The sequence below is a fragment of the Callorhinus ursinus genome, unplaced genomic scaffold (genome assembly GCF_003265705.2).
Source record: "Callorhinus ursinus isolate GAN/ISIS: 27379988/994484 unplaced genomic scaffold, GSC_fseal_2.0 scaffold19, whole genome shotgun sequence".
NCBI classification, from domain to species: Eukaryota; Metazoa; Chordata; class Mammalia; order Carnivora; family Otariidae; genus Callorhinus; species Callorhinus ursinus.
The window spans coordinates 17,676,716-17,695,732 of NW_027397081.1; the positions used below are offsets into that span (position 1 = coordinate 17,676,716).

General features: G+C 45.5%; 1 protein-coding gene across 2 annotated transcripts in view; it reads left to right on the forward strand.

Annotated features, from left to right (window-relative positions):
- SORL1 (sortilin related receptor 1) overlaps window positions 1-19,017 on the forward strand; it is a 163,726-nt gene that overhangs the window by 40,903 nt on the left and 103,806 nt on the right. For both annotated transcript variants that reach the window (XM_025893456.2, XM_025893457.2), the window contains exons 7-11: window positions 5,172-5,273; window positions 6,312-6,481; window positions 13,740-13,932; window positions 16,277-16,394; window positions 16,564-16,637. In XM_025893456.2, coding sequence (XP_025749241.1) covers window positions 5,172-5,273; window positions 6,312-6,481; window positions 13,740-13,932; window positions 16,277-16,394; window positions 16,564-16,637 — 657 coding nt within the window. The remainder of the gene's footprint in view (window positions 1-5,171; window positions 5,274-6,311; window positions 6,482-13,739; window positions 13,933-16,276; window positions 16,395-16,563; window positions 16,638-19,017) is intronic.

A 19,017-nucleotide genomic window follows, 5' to 3' on the forward strand; every position in this document is an offset into this window, starting at 1 on the left:
GTGTGTGTGTGTGTGTGTGTGTGTGTGTGTGTGTGTGTGTAGGGGCCATACTTTGCTGTTTGCTTGTCTTATCATTCTTTTATTGAAAATCAGACATTTTCGATGGTATAAAGTGGCAACTGCTTATATCAGAGTAGCCCCTTCCCAAAATGGTTTTTTTTACCTTTTCCTGCTGTTGCCTGTATTTGTTTTGTTTGTGAGTTTCCTTCATTAATTTTGTAGAGTTTGCATTCTTCATTGTGTGTGGCTATGAAATGTTTGATAATTAGGCTTCGTGGTCAGCTAATGGTTGAGTAGAGATTTTTCTTAAATGCTTTGAATCAGTACATCTGGTAGCCTTTGCTGAGGGCCTTTGAGCATGGGTGGGGGGCCTGCCTTCAGTGCAATCTACAACGCTGCCTTAGCCTTCAGTTCCTGCTTCTGTAGACCCAGCCATGAGCGATTAGGCCCTTTTCGCTTCTCTTCTGAGCATACTCACAGTTCTTGCGTGTGTGACCTTGTAGAGTCCCTGGAATATCTCAGAGCTTATCAAAGCCTCTTAGGGGCATCTACTTCCCCAGCTTTTCCTTTCATGCTTTTGAGTGAGCCTTTTCTGAGTTCCAGGTGCCATGTTGCTCTAGCAGCTGCAGTGTGAAACATTGGCCACTTGTCTCTGTCTTCCATAAGCAACGTGGCTATAGGTCTGTCTGTGCAGCGAGCTGAGTCAGGTTATACGTAGAGAAGACCTGAGGATGCAGTTTCAAGCTGGCCGTGGCAACAGTCTGTCGCCTCCATTGACCGCTCGGCTGCTGGTTTTCACAGTTCCCGGAGCTGCGAGGCTGTGGGTTTCCAAGGCTGCCGCAGAGCTAGAGCGAAGGGGGTGGGACTGAGGCCACAAAGTCGGCTCTTCTTGCTGAGCTTTGACACCGTTCTCCAATAAGTGCTCTTTGGGTTTTGGCAAGCCTTTATTTAATTTTTTGAATTAAAAAAAATTTGACTTTGAGAATTTTTGTCAGTGTTTTTGTCGCTTTTCGGATGAGTGGATTTTCAGAGTTCCTTCCTCTGCCGTTCTTGATGTGCTTCCAGTGAATACTAACTTTGTGAAACTGTTTATTATGGACGTTTTAAATCTACATAAAAGCACAGTTTATACTGATAGGACTGCCACGGGTGCCCTCATTTAGCCTCAATATTATTTACATTTGCTAATCTCTTTTCGGCTGTGTACCCACTAGTTCTTTTTTTTCTTGGAATATTTTACTTTTATTATTATTATTTTTGAAGTAGCCTCCACGCCCAGCATGGACCTCAACAGGGGCCTCGATCTCACGACCCTGAGATCACGACCTGAGCTGAAACCAAGAGTTGGACTTTTAACTGACTGAGCCGCCCAGGTGCCCCTTTCTTGGAATATTTTTAAGGCATAAACATGTATAAATAAAATATATATAAAATGTTATCTATAAATATTTTAGTATAAACAACACTAATGTGGATGATGATGTTTCGCTGATCCCTTGTCACTGTCTCAGAGGAGAAGGTGGGCGTGAATGCTAGAGCCTGTTCTGGACTGTGCCCTTGTCCGCCACATGCCACGGGGTCCCTCATTCTCTGGCCACTGTTCTCCATGAAACGTCCGATTGAAGAGCTCACTGTGACATCCTGTGGCCTTCACTTGGCAAGAATGTGTCATTTATTTAGTTCTTTCTGCCCTTTCCTCCTTGACCTCTCGTTTCCTTTGATATAATCTCAAACATAAATATAAGTGCACTTTTTGAAATTCAGGTTATTCAGCTACTTACGTCAATTTATTTTTCCTTTTCGGAATGAAAGCACCAAATGAAACAAAGATCTTATCCTACATTTTCAGACCCTAGAATACCGGCATAACTTGGAGCATTGAAATACCTCCTGGATGCTGGTAGAAGTATTTGTGCTGGGAACTATATTAACTGGGATAGCCTTTCAGGAAGGCTATTTCTTCTGTCAAAAATGAAAACTTTGACATAGAGGTTTTAAGAATGGCATCCTACAAATATCCTTGTGTAGTTCTGGCAAAGGTAATACATACAGGTATATTCATTGAAGAGTGCTTCTGGAAATCATGTCAGAGCCCATGAGCTGTTAAATGAAAGATGCCTAAGAGACTCTGTTAATGAAGAAAGTTGAATTGCACAAGAATATTTTTATCACGATCTACATTGTGTGTGGAAAATAAAATTACATGTAGCAAATTGACATTGTGTTCAATTACTGGTAACAGAGTAGAAATAAAAAGTGGCGTATTGAATACAGAAACTTATTTTCCTCTCCTCAGTGCTGCCTGGAGTTAGGCAGTATAGGGCTGGTATGTTGGTACCCTGGTACCCTGGGGGCCCAGGCCTCTCTCTGTTCCACCAACCTGACTAATGATTTCCATCCTCACCATTCCCTCTTGGTCTAGGACATCTATATAGCCTTTGAGTCTTTACAGGAGTCAGAAAGAGTAAGGACAGATAGGCCAAAATAGGATTCCTTCCCACTGATTAAGTCCCTTCAAGCAGCCTTCCTAGAAACCCAACACACCACTTAGGTTTACAGGTATTGACTAGTACTCAGTCACATGGCCACATGCAGTTATGCAAAAGGTAGAGAACCCCAGTGGTTCATTTGGGGTGGCAGTCAAGATCCTGTTGCTAAGGAGGAAGGAATAATGGATGTTGGGTAAGTGTAACATCGTCCGTCACTATATGAATATGCTCAGGGGTGATGGCACAGAACACTCCTTAAAGACCCCACGGGAGCCTGTTCCCTTTTACTCCCTGGGGAGTACGGTAGAAGGCGTGAGTAGAGGGTAGGGAGCAGAGTGTCTGCATTTTACTTTACATCCGTCTGTACTGTTTAATGTCTCTTTCTCATTAGCACGTTTTAGTTTTATCATCGTGGTAAAGAGAAACTCAACCATCACAAAAACCCACAGCTTATTAAGAAAGTATTAGGAGCTTATGATACATCTATCTGACAATCCACAGTGTGCTGCAGTTAAATTGTTAGTATGTTTCTTGGTGGCAAGAAAGTATTACAGTGACTCCTTAGGGGTGAACCTGAATTGTCCAGGCTTAGGAATTATTGTCCCAGAAGGAAGTGGGACGCATGTGTTTTGAGGTTTCTTTTTTTGTTATTTTTTTTGTTTGTTTTGAGGTTTCTTATGACCTTTGTACTCTGACTTTTGCATCCATGGAGGAAGACTGGCCTTGGTATGAATTCTCAATTCTTGTGCCAACCAACAGCACTCATTAAGAATGCTTAACTAAGGGGCGACTGGGTGGCTCAGTTGTTAAGCGTCTGCCTTCGGCTCAGGTCATGATCCCAGGGTCCTGGGATCCAGCCCCGCATTGGGCTCCCTGCTCGGTGGGAGGCCTGCTTCTCCCTCTCCCACTCCCCCTGCTTGTGTTCCTGCTCTCGCTGTCTCTCTCTCTGTCAAATAAATAAATAAAATCTTAAAAAAAAAAAAAAGTGCTTAACTAATGATGGCCCCCCCCCAGTGTCACTGAGAAAAGTGGCTCCTTTTCTAAGGTTTAACCACAGTAGGAAGAAGTGAAAAAGTATAAAGCATCGAAGTAGTTTTTTCACGGACATCTGTGTATTCATATATATTTATAGGGATTTATATAGGGTAACTTACACGGATTCTCTGACCTTTATAAATAGCTATAAAATTTTATTGACTTAAAGAGGGATTTTGGGATCTATGCCTAACAGTTTTGCTGGGTACTATTTTTCTCATTCAGGTAATAAGTTTTACATTTTTAATAGATCCATCGTTTCCTGCGGCCCCATACTGAGTACAAGCTATTACCATGCTTTTCCATGTGCCATTTTGGAAAGGCAGTCTTTTGTACCTCCCTACCTGGCTTCTTTTAAACAGATTACTTTTAGCCATTTGTTTGAATGTGTGTGTGTGTGTGTGTGTGTGTGTGTATGTGTGTATACTGCTCAGATGAATCAAGAATAACTTTAGGTTCATCAGCTTGCTCTTCACATAGTGTTTATCGGGCTTATATTAGCACAGGGGCTTCGGTTCTATTATAGTTAAGGGAAATTGGTATGTTTCTTACTTCATAGGAATTTAAAATCTGTAGTAAACAGTAGCAACATGGTCAAGGATAAATGAAGCCAAATGAACCCCTTCTGGTTGGCAATCCCAATATTCCGATCAGCTTAATAGTCACGTGTGTGATTATGTCCACATGATGGTGTGTGTCCCTTTCTGTCTGGATAGATGTGCAACATTTTGCCTCAGTTCCCAGTCCCGTACTTTCAGAGCTGGAAGAACCCACATTGAGCCTTTACGGTGCTGCTTATCTTTTTTTGAATCATCGCCCCTTTTGAGGGTCTGGTAAAGATTGTGTACCCTCCCCAGCAGGATGAATAGGTGCATCCATACACACAGTTTGCCTTTGTATTTATAGGGTTCCTGGGCCACTGACACCCATCGACAGAGAAGTCCCAAGCCTAATCATCTTCTCAGTTTTATAGATGAGTAAATTGAGACTGAGAGAGGCTTAGTGACTTCCCGAGGTGGTACAGCCAGCTCTTAATCTAGTGCTTTTGTACACATTTTCGAGATTCCAGCAGTGCTCTAGTATCTCTAAAACACAATGTGACAGGGCCGACATCATGTGCAATGCCCTATGCCCTACCGAAGAAAACATACGCCAGCAAAAACGTTCATCAATGAGAAGTATTAAAAGGTCACAAAAGAGAATCAGTGAAAATTCCCTCAGCTCTTTGTGCAAGTTAAAGCCCTTGAATTTGAGTATCCTCATAACCTGAAAATAGGAGAGAAAGAACAAGGGAAATGTGCGCTGTGTGTGGCTGACCTCACCCTGGGCAGGACTGGGGGTTGCCCGGTTAAATCTCCATCCCCCTCCCACACTCAGGTTCAGCCACAGTACCATTTGTCCTTCGTCCTCATCTGGTGTTAGGGAGTGTCTGGTACCTGTTGCAGACCAGGTGTCTGGGAATCAAGTGAGTGCAGCCCAAGCTGCGGAGTGAACACGGACGTTGCAAAAATGTGCATTTGTAGTCACCCTGTGTTTCATGTTTTTGGTAGAATTGGAGGGGTCTGACACTTCTCTTTCCTTCTTCACTTATTTGGAGTGGCTGTAATGTGGCACCATTAACTTTTTTTTTCTCTTCTTCCTGGGCAGCATCTTTGGGGCAGTCTGCAGCCATCTTCTGTCCAGCTCTGGGTCTCCTTTGGCAGGAAGCCCATGCGAGCAGCCCAGTTTGTCACGAGACATCCTATTAATGTGAGTGGGGTCCGCTTGGGGGCGGAAAGAAATGTTAATGTCCACATGCAGGGGTCAGGGGATGGGTGTTGCAGGGACGTCCTTCTGGGTAGATAGATCTTTGATGGAGGCTCCCTAAAGTCCCTTTCTAGATAGGTCCCTAGGGAGAACCATTATGCTTTGGGCATCTTGGTCTGTTTTTTTTTTTTCCCTCTTCACTGTTCAGAGTGCAGCCAGATGGGAGCCTTAATTTGCTTTACGTGGAGATGGATGGGCAGAGAAGTTTGGGACTGGAGTCAGTGGGCTCAGGGTGCTAGTATTGAAGGAATGGGGAGCTGGTGACCCTGAGTTGTTTGTTCGGGACCTGCTCTGTTGCTACAGTAGACAGCTAGATTGCAAAAGGGGTTAAGAGCTGGGTCCCACCCTTTTAGAAACATAGGTTGGAGACACAGAGAACCGAGCAGAGGAAGAAACCATATATATATAGTCCAATGCTTGGCTGCAGTCTGTGTGTATGATAATGTAGATCATAGGAAGGATCCTGGTGGGCTGGGGTCATCAGAGAAGTGCCCACAGGTAGGAGGTGGCATTTGAAGGCCTTGCCACTAGCAGTTGGTGTGGTGGAAGGTTGGGAGCTCAAGTGGAGAAGATTCTTGTCCATTCTTTGCTTTTTACAGCTTCCATCTTCCTTTAGTACCTTAAAGGAAAGGGAATGCACATTAATGTATATTGTACTTAGTGCTAACAATAGACCTCATGGGAAAAAGAGGGAGACGTTATGAACTAAACTGAAGTATTTAGGTCATTTATGGAGTTCGGGGGCCCCCTCTTTTGGGCCCCATTTGCCAGGAAGCAGCTTGCTCCAGCTACATGGCGGCCTCAGCTCCTCCAAAAAGAAAGTTGGCTGAGCTTTACTGGGATTTGGGAAGCTGTCTATGGGCTCCGGGCCCATACCTCTCACTGGGACATTTGGAAATCATTACTTCAGTGTGCATAGGGAAAGCCCACTGCGCATGTGGGTTTTTTGACTTGTGTATTTTTCGACTTCTGATTCCAAAGGAATATTACATCGCAGATGCCTCTGAGGACCAGGTGTTTGTATGCGTCAGTCACAGTAACAACCGCACCAACTTATACATCTCGGAGGCAGAGGGGCTGAAGTTCTCCCTGTCCTTGGAGAACGTGCTCTACTACAGCCCAGGAGGGGCGGGCGGTGACACGCTGGTGAGGTAAGGAAACCATGGGTCCCTGGCCCAAGTCTCATGTCAGTACCACCTACACCCTCCAGGTGGGTGTTTTTCAGCATCAGCTGCACATTTGGGTTCCACTGGCAAGTTGCCAGAAACCCCGATGCCTGGTGTGTGGTTTAACCAGTTTGGGGTGTGGCTGGGCTCTGAAGATTTTACAAGGCTTTGGGTGTGATGCCAAGGTTGAGCACTGCTGCTCCAGGTGACCTTTAGAGTCATAGCCCATGTCAGCCACTCCCTGTCTGGCTCTGGGGTCTCTGAGCCAGTGGGAAAAGGCACTTGGAAAATGTCAGCTCAGGGCAAGCTGATGTGGGGAGCCCTGGGGGCCTTGCCTCCAAGTGACTCAGGTTCATTGACTTTTTTTTAACGTAATTGCAAATACTGCTTTGTGGGTATATGTGGAAGGACCCCAGTGGTACCCATCCTTTATCAGGACATCCTATGCTTGGAGTTGTTTTGTTGTAATGGACGTTCCGTGGGCTATGGAGGAGTCCGGGGTTCGGGAGGGATGAATGACCCATGACCCTCGAGGGCCAGGAGGGCATTTATTCTCACTTGTCTTGTGTGAGATGTCTGACTGTGATGAGGATCGCTCTCTGCTCTGGGAAGGAGCCGTCTGCTGGAGCTGGCTGGTGGGCACCGGGGTCGGGCTCTGAGGCCATGACCACCAGGGCACAGGCCGTGGCATTGCCGTCGGAGGTCTCTCGTCATGCTGGTGATTTATTCAGTCACCAGCTCTTTCAACAAGGATGCTGTTGCTCTGGGCACAGCACTGAGATCATGTGTCCAGCCACGAAAAGTTGAAGCAGGGTCCCTGTTCTGTGGAGCTTTCGTTCTCCTTGGGGGAAGACAGAACATAGACAGATGTGTAATTTGCCTGGTGGTGGTGAGTGCTGGGAGGCAAAGTGAACCAAGTTCAGAGGACAGGGCATTAGGAGCATGTTACTTCATACAGGCTGGTCATGGGAGGCTGTTCGAGGATGGCGACATTTCAGCAGGTGCCTGGGGAACGGCACTGCAGGCAGAGGGAACAGCATGCTCGGAGGCTCTCAGGTTGGACTCTGTTGGTTTATTTTAGGAGCAGCGAGGAGGCCAGGGTGGATCCAGCAGCTGGAGGAGGAGGGAGAGAACCCAAGGGACAGCATCTGAGAGAGCAGAGCTCAGATTGTATAAGGCCTTTGAGGGCATGGAAGGAACTTACTTTATTTCCCAAGTGGGATATGGAGGGTTTTGACCAGAAGATGGACATCATCTGATTTAACCTGTTATATTTTTTTAACCATTGAAAAAGTTGTGAACTGCATTATATAAAGGAAAGTACATGAAACATAAATTATGGACATTGTTATCGGAAACTTCAGAGGAACACTCAGGTGACCTGTGTTTTAAAGAAGCTATCCTCAGTGCTGTGTGCAAAGTAAACTCTCGGACAGGAGCAAGAGTGGGAGCAGGAAGCCTGGCTGGGGGAGTGTGGTGGAAATCCAGCCGGCGGGGATTGCTGTTGGCTGGGCTCAGGGCAGTAGCGGGAGAGATGATGGAAAAGGGCACATTCTGATGGTTTGTTGGTAGATTTGCTGCTTGGCTGTGGAGAGTCAAGGGCCCACAGCTGCTTGGGCTCAGCAGCGGGCAGAATGCCGGCCGTGGGCGGAGTCAGGGAGTCAGGGAGTCAGGGAGGGCTGGGTGAGGAGCTGGTGTCAAGGGAAAGAGAGGGACCTCGGGTTTGGACTCAACAGGACCCAAGGGGAGAACTTTCTTTCTGGTCTCTCTCTGATAGTGCTTTCCCACACCCTGTTTTGGCTCTTTTGGGGGTATGTCCTATTTTGTGCCTTACTGCCCCCCCCCCCCCAGTATAGACTCACGAGTTATTTATTATTCAGTGCGTGTTAATGTGTTGTAAACCATTCCTACCATGATTCAGCCTCAGGTTTTTCTGGTTTGGTCAGTGGCAGCCTTTTTGGGCTGGCTCCTGTGTCCTTTATTGTTGTTTTTTTTAAAAGTAATTTATTGAGGTGAAATTCACAGAACATTAGCTTAACCATTTTAAAGTGAACAACAACTCGGTGGCATTTAGGGCATTCAGTGTTGTGCAACCACCAGCTTTAATCTAATTCCAAAACATTTCACTTCCCCAAAAGAAAACCCCTTACCACTAGGCATTTTCTGGCCTCTGTCTCCCCTCTCGCCACACCCCCATCTCCCCTTCCCCCCCCCCCCCCCCCCCGTCTCCTCTCCTCCCCATCCCCCCAGCCCCTGGCAGCCACTAATCTCCTTTCTGTCTCTGTGGATTTATCTTCTCGGGATATTCTGTGTAAACAGAATCACAGCATGATATGTGACCTTTGGGTCTGGCCTCTTGCACCTTGCAAAATATGTTCAGGGTTGGTCTACATGGAGCCTGTGTCAGTGCTTCATTCCTTTTTATGGGTGAATAATATTCTCCTTACTTTTTTAATAATCAAAATTATGAGCCATTATTCCTCAAGCCTTTCACAGACTCTGATTTTTTTTCTTTCACATCTGAGAGCCTCTGGCTATATGGAGTAGATAAATCAGAGCTTGCCAGAGGTTTCCGGATCCTCCGCATTTGTCGGGTATTCGGGATGGGTATCTCATGACTGGGCAGAGCTGGAGCCAGAAGCTCCTCAGGAAGCAGTAAGCTCAGTTAGGTGACCATGTGGCCCTCTCATAGATGCCCACGACCCTTTCTGTGGTCACAGAAGACACCCCCGCCCTTCCTGGGCGTAGAGTCCAGTCAGGAAACTGGGAAGAGGTTTATGTCTACATTTACAGACCCGTGTAGGCTCAACCTTCTTGCTGTTTTCTTCAGGCTTTATCTCAGGGACTGGAGATCTTCACAGGGGCTCGTTTGAGTGAACTTTTGTCACCTGCTTCTGCATCTCAGGAAGATGAAATGGGATAAGGGTGAATTAGCAGATTACGTGGGCAGACTGATTTGAAAAAACAAAACAAAACACAGCCCTTCTGTGGTATTTGAAATGAGTTGTTCTTTGAACTCAATAGGCAAGTGTGGTGCCAAGGAACCATCCTAATTTGCTTAGAGGACCAGAGAAGGAATTCTTTTTTTTTTTTTAATTTTTTTATTGTTATGTTAATCACCATATATTACATCATTAGTTTTTGGTGCAGTGTCCCATGATTCATTGTTTGTTCATAACACCCAGTGCTCCATGCAGAACGTGCCCTCCTCAATACCCATCACCAGGATAACCCATCCCCCTCCCCCCTCCCCTCTAGAACCCTCAGTTTGTTTTTCAGAGTCCATCATCTCTCATGGTTCGTCTCCCCCTCTGACATACTCCCCTTTTCTTCCTCTCCTGTTATCTTCTTCTTTTTCTTTTTTCTTAAAATATGTTGCGTTATTTGTTTCAGAAGTACAGATCTGTGATTCAACAGTCTTGCACAATTCACAGCGCTCACCGTAGCACATACCCTCCCCAATGTCTATCACCCAGCCACCCCATCCCTCCCCCCCCCAACCACTCCAGTAACACTCAGTTTGTTTCCTGAGATTAAGAATTCTTCATATCAGTGAGGTCATGTGATACATGTTTTTCTCTGATTGACTTATTTCACTCAGCATAACACCCTCCAGTTCCATCCACGTCGTTGCAAATGGCAAGATCTCATTCCTTTTGATGGCTGCATAATATTCCATTGTGTATATATACCACCTCTTCTTTATCCATTCATCTGTCGATGGGCATCTTGGCTCTTTCCACAGTTTGGCTATTGTGGACATTGCTGCTATAAACATTGGGGTACACGTACCCCTTCGGGTCCCTACATTTGTATCTTTGGGGTAAATACCCAGTAGTGCAATTGCTGGATCGAACGGTAGCTCTAATTTCAACTGTTTGAGGAACCTCCATACTGTTTTCCAGAGGGGTTGCACCAGCTTGCATTCCCACCAACAGTGTAGAAGGGTTCCCCTTTCTCCACATCCCCGCCAACATCTGTTGTTCCCTGACTTGTTAATTTTAGCCATTCTGACGGGTGTGAGGTGGTATCTCATTGAGGTTTTGATTTGGATTTCCCTGATGCCGAGCGATGTTGAGCACTTTTTCATGTGCCTGTTGGCCATTTGGATGTCTTCTTTGGAGAAATGTCTGTTCATGTCTTCTGCCCATTTCTTGATTGGATTATTTGTTCTTTGGGTGTTGAGTTTGATAAGTTCTTTATAGATTTTGGATACTAGCCCTTTATCTGATATGTCATTTGCAAATATTTTCTCCCATTCTGTCGGTTGTCTTTTGGTTTTGTGGACTGTTTCTTTTGCTGTGCAAAAGCTTTTTATCTTGATGAAATCCCAATAGTTCATTTTTGCCCGGGCTTCCCGTGCCTTTGGCGATGTTTCTAGGAAGAAGTTGCTGCGGCTAAGGTCAAAAAGGTTGCTACCTGTGTTCTCCTTTAGGATTTTGAAGGACTCCTGTCTCACGTTTAGGTCTTTCAACCATTTGGAGTCTATTTTTGTGTGTGGTGTAAGGAAATGGTCCAGTTTCATTCTTCTGCATGTGGCTGTCCAATTTTCCCAACACCATTTGTTGAAGAGACTGTCTTTTTGCCATTGGACATTCTTTCCTGCTTTGTCAAAAATAAGTTGACCATAGAGGTGAGGGTCCATTTCTGGGCTCTCGATTCTGTTCCATTGATCTATGTGTCTGTTTTTGTGCCAGTACCAAACTGTCTTGATGATGACAGCTTTGTAATAGAGCTGGAAGTCCGGAATTGTGATGCCGCCAGCTTTGCTTTTCTTTTTCAGTATTCCTCTGGCTATTCGGGGTCTCTTCTGGTTCCATACAAATTTTAAGATTATTTGTTCCATTTCTTTGAAAAAAGTGGATGGTATTTTGATGGGGATTGCATTGAATGTGTAGATTGCTCTAGGTAGCATTGACATCTTCACAATGTTGATTCTCCCAATCCATGAGCATGGAACGTTTTTCCATTTCTTTGTGTCTTCTTCAATTTCTTTCATGAGTATTTTATAGTTTTCTGAGTACAGATCCTTTACCTCTTTGGTTAGATTTATTCCTAGGTATCTAATGGTTTTGGGTGCAATTGTAAATGGGATAGACTCCTTGATTTGTCTCTCTTCTGTCTTGTTGTTGGTGTATAGGAATGCCACTGATTTCTGTGCATTGATTTTATATCCTGCTACTTTACTGAATTCCTGTATGAGTTCTAGCAGTTTTGGGGTGGAGTCTTTTGGGTTTTCCACATACAGTATCATATCATCTGCAAAGAGTGAGAGTTTGACTTCCTCTTTGCCGATTTGGATGCCTTTGATTTCTTTTTGTTGTCTGATTGCTGTGGCTAGGACTCAGAGAAGGAATTCTTAACGGGGGTGCTCCTGGCATTGGTGAGATGTGCCAAATAGAAATCTCATGGAAAGCAGTGTCCAGATGGAGGACCAGGTGTGGAGAGGAAATGTCAGGCCTGGTGGCGGCGCAGCTGAGGAAGACCTGCTGCTGGGTTGTGCGGGGCGAGGCGGGCTTGGGTTCTGCAGGAGGGGGGCCCAGGGGCCCTGGGGCTCTGGCCGGGGAGCAGGGGACAAGTGCTTGTCGTGAGGGCCGGTGAGAGGAAATGTAAGAAAAATGGATGAAGAGAGAGCACTTAGGGTGAGGTGGATTGTCGCAGGACCACAGGGAGCTGACAGGACCGTCTGGGGGGCATGTGAGGCGCAGAGGACGGGTTTCTGCTTGGAACCGAAAGGCAAAAATCCAGGAGAGTGACTGGAGGGAAGAAGCAGAGTTCATCTAGCTGAGAGAAGGCCAGACCTCCCACGTGTTTGAAGGAAGCCAGCAAACCTGACGATGGCGGCTTCGTGATGATGGAATCCAACGCGGGATTGCTGAGATGAACAGAGAGCAGGTGGATGATAGACCTTCAACCGATTTCTAAGGAAGCAACTGAAAAATAACTCCGGTAGACCTAAGGAAACCACACATCAGAATATTTGGTCTCAACACCAGTATCTTATTTGGGATTTTGCTCAGTCTCTCAGTCTGAAGTAGCTTTGTCAGTGCTTTTAAAAAATTTTCCTTTTCTGCCTCAGAGCGTGTAGTGTGCTTCTTTCTGTCTGAGAGGCAGAGTACTCCTCCAGGTCAAGATTTGTACAGTGGATAATGGAAAAAAGCAGTTCTAGATTTCTTTTTAAATTAAATTTTTTTTTTTTTTTTTACAAAGCCCAGTGGCTCAGAACCCTTCTAAATAAAGGACTTACGTCCAGTTTTAAAAGCCACGTGTGAACTCCGGGTAGCACTTCTCAGAGATCTGTTCCATTTATAATGCGTAGACCATTTCAGGGCAAAACTGCTTCCCAGTGAAATCAGTATCCCAGCACAGTAGAGGCCCTGAGAGGGGCTTAATCTCTGTTTCACTGTTAAAAAGTAGTTAACCTCAAGCTTCTAGAACCACCCTCACTCTCTAGCCTCCCATGGGTGGGGCTTCTGCTCTGCTTTCTGAGAGGAACCCTATGGGCTTCGGTCTGATCTGGGCGTTGGATAGTGAGCTGTAAGCGTGTGGACAGTGGCTGGGGAGCCCTTCGCGCTGTATTCCTGTGGCTTGTAAGCCCCAGCGCTTTGACTAGTGTCTGGCAAGTCTGGCTTACTGTTTCCTGTTTGTCGAGGCTCACTGGAGGATTTGGGGTGAATTCGTCAGGGGAAGAGATAGATGTGACTCTCTCATCAGCTCTGTGTGTTGTAGTCAGCGTTCTGAACTCCCTGTGAGGAGTTATTGATCTAATAAGCATCTTGGCCTTCAAAGTTAAAACACAATCACGTTTTAAAAAAAAGAAGAAAAGAAAGAGAAGGCTATTCATTTATGAAAAGGAAGGGAGTACTGATTTGTGTTACAATATGGGTAAACCTTGAAAATATTATGCTGTGGGAAAGGAACCATAAAAAAGGCATGTTTCCATGTATGTGAAATACCCAGACTGGGCAAGTCCGTAGTGACAGAAAACTCAGTGGTGGTTGCCAGGGCCTGGGGTGGGCAAACGAAAGGGCGAATGACTGCTGGTGGGTACAGGGTTTCTTTCTGAGATGAGGAAAACGTTCTGGAATGAGATAGCAATGCTGGTACAACATAACACTGGGAATGTGCTTAACGCCACTGAATTCTGTACTTTCTAACAGTTAAATTTTATGTTATTTACCATAAAAACATACCAAGGAAATATCACCTCAGGTTCACAGCTGTTTATTTTCTCTTACTGTAGGTATTTTGCAAATGAGCCATTTGCTGACTTCCACCGTGTGGAAGGGTTGCAAGGAGTCTACATCGCTACTCTGATTAATGGTGCTATGAATGAGGAGAATATGAGATCGGTCATCACCTTTGACAAAGGGGGTACCTGGGAGTTCCTTCAGGCTCCAGCCTTCACAGGATATGGAGAAAAAATCAACTGTGAGGTAGAGATGCTTTCATCTTGTTTGCGTTTTTCATACAAATCTTTACCTGTCATGCTACCCTCACGGTTCCCAAACTCAGCACCAGGGCATCTAGGGAGTGCCATAGTGAACTCCCAAGGGCACTCTGGAATGCTTTAAATTTTTGAGGGAAACACAAGATACTTGATATTTGTTGGTCATCATGGGAAGTACCGTCTTGAGTTTAGTTCAGCGTTTCAACATGAGTTCATGCCGAATTTCTTTGGAAGGCGTCCTGTCTTTGTAAAGCTGGATTTCCTCGCAGTTGATGTGATAAAAAGCAAGTGAGAAAATCAGGGTGGAACGGGGGATGACAGTGGTGGGATCGAATATGGTTCTAAACTTAGAGAAGGTGCGTAGTACTCAACAGGTGCACACATCCTGTATTAAGTAACTGTGCTAATATTTAAGAGTGAAGTAAAGGTTTTGTTTTCTCTCATTCTCTTTCTTTCGATGTATGTGTGTATATTCACATATGCACGCATACTATTATTTTGAACTGCCGCTAAGTTATTAGGACATGTCTACTTATGAAGTTGTGTGGTTTCAACTATGTAAAACAATACATTATGTTGGTATTTCTTCTGGCGTGAAGCTGCTATAAAAAATTTACGGGGACACTGTGCTGCAAAGCAAGAAAGTTTGGGAAACTCTGATGTAAGCTTTTTATTTCTGTGGAACTTTAAAAAAAAAAAAAGCCTTCCGGAATGTAATTTAGGATTCTACAATTTTCCCTATCTGTGGCTCCATCTGAAAAGCTGAGAATACTAAAATGTATTATTTGGCCTCAGGAGGTGTCCCCACTCACCTCAGCAGCTCTGTTCTTATCCCTCTGATGAACATTGTTTGGATTGAGTTCCTTCCTTTTTGCCTCACCTAAGGGATCTGGGGTATGTAAGGTAGGTAGGCAGAAGGAACTCAGAAAAAAAATCAAGTAGTAATTTTGGGGAGAACTGTAACACTTAGTTAGACAATTACCTGATCTTTTGGAATTTTGAATTTTGTTTGTCCATGATTAAGTATGTTGACTCTACTGTAGCTGTGACCCCTGGGGAAATTTTTTTTGGAGGCCCTTGCTCTCCACGGACTTCTTGATTACTCTTCCCTATTTGGCAACAGGTGTCAACTTAGTACATCAAGTCTAACTTTGGAAAGAGGCAAGATATAAGTAGACAGAGACAGATACCTAGGTACTTCTTTATTCCGGAGTGGCTTCTAGATTTTGGGAGCTCTGCACAAGCCCGTGTGGATGGGGGTGGCCTGCTTTCGAGCATGCTGTTGGGGGTCTGAGTCCTAGTTAAATAAAATTAATGGTATTGTTAAAACTCTGCTTATTCTTCTGACTGACCTGTTTGTTTATGAACTGTATGACCCTTGGTGAGCTTTTAGTTTCTACCTGTGATTTTAGATGGTGAAAGAACAGGTTAGTTGGCAAATATTTGTTTGAGACCCAACCTAATTTGCTCCAGTTTTCATTTGCTAAACTGGGATGCTAGCAAAATGGACATTTGCTAAGAGAGATCCTTTTGTTAAAGAAGTAAGTATATGTAGCAAAACCATGTCTGTTTTTACGTGTTCACATAAGCACACAGAGTTACCCTGTCCAGAACACCAGAGGAGGCTGAATAACATTTGACAATCACATTCTGACCAAGAGAATCAGGCATGACCACATAGCAAACAGCGTTGTTTGCACAACTATTAAAATCCGAACGTAAGTGGCAGAGGCCAGTTTGAATGACTTGTTTTGCAGTGGACACAGCAGAGTTGGTGCTTTGTACAAATGCTGACCACTTAAAATCTGCTTTAATGTGGATCCTTTGGTGTTTCTATCTCATACGTGGTACATCTGGGAGCTTATCCGTGAGACTTTATGACTTCTGATTCTTGGTTTTTCCGCTGATGGAATTGCTTACACTGTATTTGAAATCTTATCTCTACGGACTTATTTTTTAAGTCCCACGAAATCATTAATTCTCTTTAGTGCCGAGTCACATGAGAGTATCTCTGGGTAAAACAGAGGGAGGGACAGCTTTTGACCTACTTGAGTGGACACTGATTTCTAATAGCTGTTCTCTGAGAGTCTCAGGAGGAATGTTTTACTTGTATTGTTCTGTTTTTTTCAATGAGAGGCATTTATGTGGTTCAGATAATCATATCCACCTGGGGGGCCATGGGGGAGAGCTGGGCCGTGAGTCTGGGCTCCTTTGGGCCAGATTTCCTTCTGTGTCTGTGGTTGTACTGTCTACACACAGGCCTCTGTGTTTTGAGGCAGCTGGTGGCGTCATATCACGTGCTGACAGTGCCTGGAACTTGTGTCCCGTAGCTTGCTCAGGGCTGTTCCCTCCACCTGGCCCAGCGGCTCAGTCAGCTGCTCAACCTCCAGCTCCGGAGGATGCCCATCTTGTCCAGGGAGTCTGCTCCCGGTCTCATCATTGCCACTGGTAAGTCCGCCGTGCTTGTCCCCGCATTGGGGGTTAAGCTCTGCCGTAGTAACGGCTCTTTGTGATTTTGAGACATCTTTAGTTGCTAAATACGACACAGACTTTCTGGTTGGGCAAGGTATCTGACCTCTTCTTGAAATGAAAAGTAATGACTCCTCTTGCATTTTAGGTTCGGTGGGAAAGAACTTGGCAAGCAAGACGAACGTGTACGTTTCTAGCAGTGCTGGAGCCCGGTGGCGAGAGGTCAGCCTACCCCCCCCCCCCGCCCCGCCCCGCCCCACCCCACCAGCCCCCATCCCCTACTCCCCAGCCCCCAACCTGGGTTCTGGTTTGTCAGAGGACACGGTCATGCCTCCACTTTTCAGGAACACGTGTGGCCCGTGGTGAGGCCAGTGGCACCAAGTATGACTATAAAATTAAAGATAGGTACCCAGAGCCGCACGTGAGTGTCAGCTGCACTAATTTTGTGTTCGCACCTTGTAATGTGGGCTCGTGATGTTGCCAGAAATATTCCTTTGAATCAAAAACAGACCTTCTCTTCCCCTCACGACTGTGAATTTAATTAGATACTCCAACGGGACAAAGCAATGTCTCTTTGCTTAACTTCTTTACCCCTAGAACCTAGCAGTGCTTGGTATGGAGTGGGCACTGCATAAATATTTGCAGAATCTATCAGTAAATGACCATGTACTGGTATCTGGTGTGAAACTGGCCATTTCTTGTTGTATCGTAACAAAATAGAAGTCAGGCCTCTCCTTGGTGGGCTGTGCCGGGCAGGCCCTTCCATTTCACTCTGCCCTATGGAAGGGAGACTGTTTTTGCCTTAAGTCTGCAGAGCTGCTTTGGGTCCTTAGGCACTGCTGATACCAGTTCTGAGAGTAGAGCTAGTTCTGTGGCCCCCAAATGCTAATTTGGCCTTGGGCATTAGAGAATTTCCAAACTTATAAAAAAAAAAAATACTTTTATCAACCTCCCATGACTTATGAAGGCCAAGGGGTGAACAGTTGGTCTTATTCTTTGGGGATTGCTTTTAGGGGTGCTCTGCTGCATATGCGGGGAGCCACCAGGAGAACTCAACAGATCATGGGATAAGAATTTAATCGAGCACCTTCTGCAGGCGGAGTGTGATGGTGGGAGGGATGTGGTTCTCAGAAGAGCCAGCCAGCCTCATGGTGCTTCTTTTTTTTTAAGGATTTTTAAATTTTGTTATTGGTGAGAGAGAGAGAGTGAGCATGAGTGCATAAGCAGGGGGAGCTGCAGGCAGAGAGAGAAGCAGTCTCCCCCCTGAGCAAGGAGCCTAACGTGGGGCTCGATCCCAGGACCCTGCGATCATGACCTGAGCCGAAGGCAGCCGCTTAACTGACTGAGCCACCCAGGGGTCCCCTCATGGTGCTTCCTATTGGGAATGCAATATATACACGTTCATATTTGGATGCGTACTATGTAAAGCATTAATAATACCCAACATTTGTTTGGCTCTGTGCAGTTGACAGAGACCTATCGCTTATCTTATTTCCTGTGAGGTAGGGCCTCCCATCTCGCAGGCTGAGGGACCTGGGATCCAGACATTGTGCGTGTGCCTACATTAAGAACTGGCCAGTAAGGTGGAGACCATAATTACATATTTGGATGTAAGAGGTTGTTAAGGCCTAGTAGTCAAAAAGGGTGAACAGTTTGGGGTTTTGGGGGCATCCTTGCTCTGCTCCAACGGGAAGGATTAAGCGGCTGCTTTCCTCTGCATTGGAGCCGGACATCCCTTTTGAAATAGGGTGTTCTCTCCTCAGCGGATAGGCTTGTGGTTTATTTGGACCTTCTGATGTTGGTGTAATCTGGGATTTGAACATCTGCGAGTGACTTCCTTCTGGGGAGAAAGCAGGGTCTTGTTCCTCCTCCAGTGAAGTGGTAATCTGGCTGATGCTGGGGCAGCTGTCCGTGCCTCCTTCCAGGCCTGCTTCACGCCTGCCAAGAAGCAGCCATCGCACAGGGAAACTTATTTTTGGAAAGAGCAGAAAGCAAAGTAGGGGAGGAGAAGGTTGAGACCATGTCTGTGTGAGGGGGCATCTGAGTCCCCTTGGGCAGCAGTGTCCACGTGAGAGGGACAGCCTGGGGGCGTGAGTGGCATAGGTGGTAGCAGGGGAGGGGTGAGGTGGGATGCGGTGGACAGAGGCTGTCTAGAAAATCGGTGACTAGAATTCTTGTTCCCCTTCCACTACTAATGGGTTGTGCAAATTCTCCGATCCTGAGTTCCTTTTCTGCGCTTTTCTTCCGTAACAACTTTATGGAGGCCCCTGCATGTTTAAAGTGTACAGTTTGATCCGAATTGGTCACCATCACTACACTGTCACCAACACCACGATGAAGACAACAAGCATTTCCATCACTCCCCAAAGCGTCTGCGTTCCCCCTTGTAATCCATCCTTCCCTTTACCTCGTCCCTGCCAGATGATTCGTTAGCATTTTCTAGAATTTTATATCAATGGACTCATAATACACAGTCCTTTGGCCTGGCTTCTGTCCCTCATTGTGATGATTTTGAGGTTTACTTGTGTTGTTTCATGTATCCGTGGTTCTTTCCCATTTTATGGGAAATGGGATTAGTTGATTAGTATCCCATTGTAGGGAT